An 8064-nucleotide genomic window follows, 5' to 3' on the forward strand; every position below is an offset into this window, starting at 1 on the left:
CATCTGGCCTTCCTCTTCTCTCATTTCCTAGAACTGGCCTGGCCGTGATTTTGTCTTTGAGCCACACTCATCACGCAGGGCTGGTGCCTGGTTGATCCTGGGGACCAAGTGATTTAGGTCTGGAATCCTGACAGACCTCTCCTCTCCGGCCTCCAGAAGCTGCTGTCACTGCCAGGCCAATTGAGGACAAATCCCTGGGGGAGGGATCTTCTTTTCTTCTGGCTCACTCTGGCTCCAGGACCTGACTGCCTCAGTTTCCCCCCAGGCACAGAGGGCACCGTCCAGGGGCCTGAGCGGTAGCACAGCGGGGAGGGCGTTTGCCTTGCACGGCAAGAGTCCCCCAGGCTGCCAGGAGTAATTCCTGAGAGCACAGAGCCAGGAGTAACCCCTAAGCGCCCCAAAACATAAAGAAGGCGGCCGCACTGGTGCCTGACTCCGTGTACTGTGTGAAGCCCGAGTTGACAAGGTTGGGAAGGGCCCGGTCCCCACGCAAATGGCCAGCATGGGACGCTACAGCAGACACCCCGCGACCTCGTCCCAGGGAGCACACAGCTAGTGAGCGAAGGCGCAGGTGGAGCTCCAGGCCCGAGCTGGGACTCGCGCAGGCGCATTGGAGCCCAGAACCCGCCGGGGCGGAGTGGAGACCTCCGCACTGGGGCTGGCCCCGCCCCTCCCCTCGGAGCGGTGTTTTGTCCACGCCCGGCCACCGTCCGGCCGCGTCCCGCTTCCGCCTTCGCCCACGTGGTCCTGCCCGGGTCCGGGTCCGGGTCCGTCCGTCCGTCCGTCCGCGTTGCCGCAGCTCAGGCCGGATTCGGGGCCTCCCGGGCGGGCATTCGAGGACGGCGGAGACGGCAACTTGGGGGCCTAGGGTCCGGGCTCCGGGGTCGTTCCCGGGCGGCGCATGCGCGTCCGCAGCCTGTGTGCGGCGGCCGCGGCCCTGACGGACGCTGCGCGCAGAGCCTGGAGCCGGAGCCCGGGCTTCCTCGGGTAACGCGGTCGGGTCAAAGGTCGGGGTCGGGGGGGTCAAAGGTCGGGTCAAGGGTCAGGGGTGAAGGGCCCCGCGCTGTCTTCCAGGGCTCTCCGCATGGCCTCCGCGTCCCCGCAGCCGGAGCCCGAGCCGGGCCGCAAAGCCCGCGGCCGGCAGGGCGGAGCCCGGGTCTGGGAAGAGCCGCAGCCGCAGGCCAAGAAGCTCAAGAGCGGCGCCGCCGAGCAGCCGCCCCCGAAGCTGCCCAAGCGCAAGATCGTGCTGCTCATGGCCTACTCGGGCAAGGGCTACCATGGCATGCAGGTGAGGGCTCAGGGCCGGGCCTTCTGCTCTGGGGCGTTGCGGGCTCCAGCGCCCGTGACAGACGGGAGCCCACAGCCTGGTTGGTGCCTGGTCCTGGCCCTGCCCGACCCCTCCTGAACACTCAGCGGTGGCGCCACACTTGCCGCCCCCGGGGCTCTGCGGCTGGCCCTCGAGCCTCGGGCTGTTGGCTCCCACTCAGAAGGACGTGCTTGGCTGAGAAATACCCGAGGAAGCAAAGCATGTAGGCACAAAGGACTGTGGGTTCTGGGCTTCTTCACTTAGGGTCTTTTTGTTTGTTTTCATTTTGGGGCCACCCCTGGCTCTGCACTCAGAAATCGCTCCTGCGTGCGAGGACAGACCACGGTTCTATTCCCCAGCATCCCATATGGTCCCCCAAGCCAGGAGGATTTCTCTTATTTATTTATTTTTTAAATATGGAACGCTTCACGAACTTGGCGCAGGGACCATGCTAATCTCCATACCGTTCCAATTTTAGTATTTGTGCTGCCGAAGCGAACACGCCAGGAGTAACTCTTGAGCATCACCAGGTGTGGTCGAAAAACAAACAAACAAAAAAATAAATCGCTCCTGGCACGCTCAGGGGTACCATCTGGGATGCTAGGAATCTAACCCGGGTCCATCCTAGGTCTGCCGTGTGCAAGGCAAATGCACTGCCACTGTGCTGTCACTCCGGTTCATGCACTTAGTTATTTGGGGGGCAGAGGTTGTCAACACCCAAGGATTTACAAGGCTTATTCCCAGCTCTGTGCTAAGGGATCACTCTTGGTAGGCTCTGGGACTGTGTGTGGTACTGGGGTCCAGTCCAGGTCAGTCATGTGCTAGGGCATTGCCCTACCTTCTGTACTATTGCTCTGAACCCCGCTTAGTTTTCTAAGGGATGCGTCCATGGACTACTGCTTGCCTGGCTTATTGCAGATGTGAGGCCCTACTCCCCATTCAGGCACTGTAGCTAAGGAGAGAAAATGCGCCCAGAGCAAGAGCAATTATGAGCTCTCCTGTCTCAGCTCTGCTCTTTGAGGCGGGTGAGGTACACACTGGTTTGTTTGGTTGGTTTTGGGCTACTCCTGGCTCTGCTTGGACCTACCAAGAGGACCAATGTAGAGCCAGGCAGGGATCAAACCAGGGCCTCAAATGGGCAGAGCTCCCATGGAGCCTTTCCCTGCTCCCTCAACTGCTTTGCTTTCAGGAGATTAAGGCCTTGCTGTCCCTGCTTGGGAGTGACTCCTGGCAGTGCTTGGTGCACTGTTTAGTGCTAGAGATGGACTGTGGGTGGGTCGGCTTATGCAGGCAAACCCCCCTCCAGAGGAGATGCCTTGGTGTGAGGGCAACAGTGAGACAGTGTGCGGGGGCCTGGGCTAGCAGCCATTGATGCTTCTGAGTTTCAGGCTTGCTGTCCAGTGAACTCACCTACATGTCCCCTGTCTCCACTATGGTGCAGCCACACCCTGCCTAGTGGCTCCATTGCCCACAGGGCTGTTGTTGGCCAGGCTAAGGGAGCCATTGCTTTCTCTCTTCCCTAGAGGAACGTGGGGTCGTCCCAGTTCAAGACCATTGAAGATGACCTGGTGTCGGCCCTTGTGCAGTCTGGCTGCATCCCGGAGAACCACGGCCAAGACATGAGAAAGATGTCCTTCCAGCGCTGTGCACGCACAGATAAGGTCAGCAGCTACAACGTGGGTACATTATGCTGTCTTTGTGATAGAGCCCGGTAGCATTTCTGACTCAGCATAACAAGGAGCCAGAAGGCACTCAGGTTGCTTTGAGTGGGTGGGAAGTTGCTTGGGGGTGTGTGTGAGATACCATGAGGGTCTGGGGGGGGGTGGTGGGTCTGCAGCTGAACCCTGTCCTTTGGCCTGTGAGGGACATAGTAGGACATGAGACTGCCTCTTTTGGAAAGTGTCTTGGTCCCAGGCACCTGTAGTACATCTTACAGTTGATTTTCTGTCATTTCCTTTTATTTCCTCTTTTTGTTGTGTTTGGGCCACACTGGGTGGTACTCAGGGTTACTCTTGGCTTTGTGCTCAGAAATGATTTCTGGTGGGCTCTGGACAATACAGGATGCTGGAGATTGAACTTGGGTTGTCCTCATGCAAGACAAACACTCCTCACTGTTCTAGTGCTCTGGCCACTGTGCTATCTCTCTTGGGAGACATTTATCCACCAACCCCACCTGGGCCATGCTCAGGGGACCTGCAGGACATTTCTGGCCCTCCTGACTGTGATGATGTCAACAACTGATAATTGGGTAGCTGGTGTACCTGAAGACTCTGGTCTACAGTATCCTGTTGGGGTTTGGTTTTCTTTAGGAGGGGGCACACCAGACTCTGTTCTCAGAAATCACTCCTGGCAGGCTCTGGGGACCGTATGGGATGCTGGGAATCAAACCCGGGTTCGTCCTGGGTTGGCTTCATGCAAGGCAAACGCCCTACCGCTGTGCTGTCTCTCCGGCCCCTCCTGTCAGAGTCTGGAACTTACCCCCTGTCCAGGGCAGCTCCATGTCTTCCCTTCAGCTGCAGGTTCCTGTTCCCATCATGGTCACCCTCCTACCCACCTGCTTTCCTTGCAGGGGGTGTCTGCAGCTGGCCAGGTGGTATCCCTGAAGGTGTGGCTGATCGATGACATCCTGGAGAAGATCAACAAGCATCTCCCGGCTCACATCCGGATCTTGGGTAAGGCTGGCCCAGGGTAAGTTGTGCGCTGGAGTGCGAGTTGCCCTTCCAGCAGTTTCTGTGGGTTCTCAGTGCATGCCCATGTCGTGCTTTTGCCACATCAGTGTCACGAGACCACATCATTCCCCGTGTGAGGAACAGTGTCCAACATATTCAGGACATCCTTCCCACTGGCATTGTTGTTTGCTAGACTCGGCCCTGGAACCATTCTCTGGGACCCAACTGGTGTGGGAATTCTATCCGCAGCTGTGCCCTGTGGGCTGGTGGCATGGTCTGACTGGCCTTGGCACTGGCAGCTTGCAGGGCCTGTCTCCATGGCATGCTGGACTCCCATCTGCCCTGGCCCCTCACTTGACTCTTCTTCTGCAGGACTGAAGCGGGTCACTGGTGGCTTCAATTCCAAGAACAGATGTGACGCCAGGACCTACCTGTACATGCTGCCCACATTCGCCTTCGCCCACAAGGACCGTGACGTGCAGGACGAGACATACCGCCTGAGCGCCGAGACGCTGCAGCATGTGAACCGGCTGCTGGCCGTCTACAAGGGCACCCACAGCTTCCACAACTTCACCTCGCAGAAGGGGCCCCGCGAGCCCAGCGCTCGGCGATACATCCTGGACATGTTCTGCGAGGAGCCCTTCGTGCACGAGGGCATGGAGTTCGCTGTGATCAGGGTCAAGGGACAGAGCTTCATGACACACCAGATCCGGAAGATGGTGGGGTTAGTGGTAGCCATCGTCAAGGGCTACGCACCTGAGAGCCTGCTGGAGCGCAGCTGGGGCGAGGCCAGGGTGGACGTGCCCAAGGCACCCGGGCTGGGCCTGGTGCTGGAACGGGTGCACTTTGAGAAGTACAACGAGCGCTTTGGCCACGACGGGCTGCACGAGCCACTCGACTGGGCACATGAGGAGGCGGGCGCAACTGCCTTCAAGGAGCAGCACATCTACCCTACCATCATTGGCACAGAGCGGTGCGAGCGCTCCATGGCCCAGTGGCTCGCTACACTGCCTGCTCATGACTTCAGTGCCTCGGCCTCTGCCAAGGTGGGCAGGAGGGAAAGTGGGACCCTGACACCCCCTCCGTATTACCCTGGGCACGGGCCTGGCTGCACCGGGTCTCAGCTCATCTCTGCTCTCCTCTGCAGGACCCCAGCCCCCTGGCAGGCAGCGAGGGGGACGAAGACAGCGGCTGAGGCTGCCTTTGCTTTGTGGGGCTCCTGCCCCAGGACAGCTTGGGCACAGCCTGGTGGCTCCGGATCCCCAGATCTATCTGTGTCATCTCTGTGTCTTCCTCACCAGGAGCAGCTGCCGTGCAGCCATTTTCAGCTCAGGCACGAACTCCGCACAGCTTAGCAAATAAAAATGCTATTTTCGTAAGAGGCGATTTTCTTATTAAAATACGCACCTGGGCTGCTCATACTTGGTGCATCCTGGTCTTTTCCTGCCTCTCGGACTGCCGTGCTGGGTATACACCCCCTACCCTTCTCTACGAGTCTGGGGATACATCCCCACATATGCACAGGGAGGGTGGGTGCTGGCGAGTGTAGCGTGTGCTCTCGTTTAGTACAATGGTGGGTCTGTGTGCACAGTGGCCTTGGCTAATATCTAGGGTATGTTCCCATGAGCTGGAGGTGAAGGCCTTCAGGAAGCTGCCAAGGATGGTGTGGGCGGCTCTGGTCTGTGGTGGCTGCTGCCCAGCTGACTGGGGCTATTAAGTTTCTATTGGAATTGGGAGAGGGGTGAGCTCTGGACTTGAAGGAGCAACTGGAGTCATTTTGTTTTTATTTTGGGGCCACAGCTGGTAGTGCTCAGGGATCACTCCTGGTAATGCTTGGGAGACCATATGGATGCTGATGTTAAACTTGGTCAGCTGTGTACAAGGCAAACACCCTTCCCACTGTACGAACTCTCTGACCCCTGCAGTTGTTATTTTATTTGTTTATTCTTTGTTTTTGGATCAGACCCAGCAGGGCTCCGGGGTTACTCCTGGCTCTGCACTCAGAAATTGCTCCTGGCAGACACCATATGGAATGCCGGGATTTGAACCATCATTCGTCCTGGATAGGCTGCGTACAAATAACAGGTGTAATAACAGGTATAACTGGCTAATTTTGAAATTAGGAAATATTTTCTTTTGCGGGGGTGGGGGTTTGAGAGGTTGTATAGGGATTAAGATGCTTGTCCTGGGACCGGAGAGATAGCATGGAGGTAAGGCGTTTGCCTTTCATGCAGAAGGTCATCGGTTGGAATCCCGGCATCCCATATGGTCCCCCGTGCCTGCCAGGAGCAATTTCTGAGCATGGAGCCAGGAATAATCCCTGAGCATTGCCGGGTGTGACCCAAAAGCCACAGCAAAAAAAAAAAAAAAAAAAGATGCTTGTCCTGCCTGTGTCTGATCCGATTTTTGAATCCTGGCTGCCGCATATGGTCCCCTGACAGCACCACGGCTAAATCTTGAAAGACTCCAGAAAAGAAGGCACAGGGTCATTTGGGAAACCTTCTGCCTCCTTCTGCAAGTTTGAGCCTTAGTGCTGGCCACATGTTGAGCATGGTCCCACCTTCTACACCAGGGGTCTCAAACTCGCAACCCGGGGGCTGTTTGCGGCCCTACGTACAACATTTTGTGGCCCGCGGCCGGCCTTCAAATATCGCAGTATTCGCGATTATTCGCTTACCTAAAAATCGCATTAGTAAGAAAAAAATCGCATTAAACATTCGCATAACCCGAGCAGTTCTGTTCGGGGTATGCAAATGTTTAATGCGATTTTTTTTCTTACTAATGCGATTTTTTTGTTTTTGCTTTTTTGTGTTTTTTTTTTGTTTGTTTTGTTTTTGGGCCATACCCAGTAGTGCTCAGGGGTTACTCCTGGCAGGCACGGGGGACCATATGGGACACCGGGATTCAAACCAACCACCTTTGATCCTGGATCGGCTGCTTGCAAGGCAAACACCGCTGTGCTATCTCTCCGGGCCCACTAATGTGATTTTTTATTGCGAATATTTGGTAAGCGAAATCCCTTATGGGGTCCTGCTTCACCCCGACTTTGCCTCCTGTGGCCCCCAGGTAAATTGAGTTTGAGACCACTGCCTTAGAGGGTCTGAGGTTGCAGGGTAATGGCAGAAAAATTTACTAAGCAGTCAGATGAAGGCCAGCTTTATTTCACAGTCCTAACCTAACATACATTTCCTTACATGGCTTCTATGCTAGCCTTTTCCTAGCAGCTGCTTTTCTACTCCTGGCTCTCTGCCTGTCTTCCTTTCAGCCACTTTTTCCAGGCTTCCTTGCTGACTGACTCCCTTTGCTGATGTTACTGCTGATGCTTCTTTGTTGACACTGAATTGCCGATGCTGAATCTGATGCTGACTCTGTTGAATCTCTCTAACTCTCCTTAATCCCTCTCTCCCGGCATGCAGACAGATCGTTCAGGTGGGATAAATAAGTTGGGGCAGGGAATACCCACAGGTTTAGAACCAGATATAGTGTTCTTTTCAAAGCCAGGGGTCTGCTTAAGATCTTGGGATGCAAGAAAAAAAACTAAGATAAAGAATAGGTGGGGCCGGTGAGATAGCATGGAGGTAAGGCGTTTGCCTTTCACGCAGAAGGTCGGTGGTTCGAATCCTGGCATCCCATATGGTCCCTTGAGCCTGCCAGGAGCGATTTCTGAGCATAGAGCCAGGAGTAACCCCTGAGCGCTGCCGGGTGTGACCCAAAAACCAAAAAAAAAAAGAATATGGAGGCCAGAGAGATAGCATGGAGGTAAGGCGTTTGCCTTTCATGCAGAAGGTCATCGGTTCAAATCCGGCGTCCCATATGGTCCTCCATGCCTGTCAGGAGAAATTTCTGAGCATGGAGCCAGGAGTAACCCCTGAGCACTGCCGGGTGTGATCCAAAAACCACCAAAAAAAAAAAAAAAAAAAGAAAAGGTAAACGGGTTGGAATACTAAGGAGTCTGCCTGGCCAGCGTTAGCCTAGGACGGACCACAGTTCGATTCCCCAGTGTCCCATATGGTCCCCCCAAGCCAGGAGTGATTTCTGAGCTCATAGCCAGGAGTAACCCCTGAACATCACCGGATATGGCCCCCCAAA

At 55.8% G+C, this 8064-nt stretch overlaps 1 protein-coding gene across 1 annotated transcript; it reads left to right on the forward strand.

Annotated features, from left to right (window-relative positions):
• The first annotated feature begins 1084 nt into the window (after positions 1–1084).
• On the forward strand, positions 1085–5354 carry PUS1 (pseudouridine synthase 1). Its single transcript, XM_049768258.1, has 5 exons — positions 1085–1288; positions 2830–2967; positions 3876–3978; positions 4348–5021; positions 5123–5354. Exons 1-5 carry the CDS (start codon positions 1085–1087, stop codon positions 5168–5170), a joined length of 1167 nt encoding a protein of 388 aa, XP_049624215.1. The 3' UTR covers positions 5171–5354.
• Positions 5355–8064: the final 2710 nt, after the last annotated feature.

The sequence above is a fragment of the Suncus etruscus genome, chromosome 2 (genome assembly GCF_024139225.1).
Source record: "Suncus etruscus isolate mSunEtr1 chromosome 2, mSunEtr1.pri.cur, whole genome shotgun sequence".
Classification (NCBI taxonomy): Eukaryota; Metazoa; Chordata; class Mammalia; order Eulipotyphla; family Soricidae; genus Suncus; species Suncus etruscus.

What these genes read in the sequence shown, in the direction of transcription:
- PUS1 (XM_049768258.1), top strand. Translation starts at nt 1,085, where the DNA reads ATGGCCTCCGCGTCCCCGCAGCCGGAGCCCGAGCCGGGCCGCAAAGCC. An exon ending in GCTGTGCACGCACAGATAAG is followed by an intron (nt 2,968 to 3,875) that starts GTCAGCAGCTAC and finishes CTTTCCTTGCAG; the next exon opens with GGGGTGTCTGCAGCTGGCCA. An exon ending in GGCTCACATCCGGATCTTGG is followed by an intron (nt 3,979 to 4,347) that starts GTAAGGCTGGCC and finishes CTTCTTCTGCAG; the next exon opens with GACTGAAGCGGGTCACTGGT.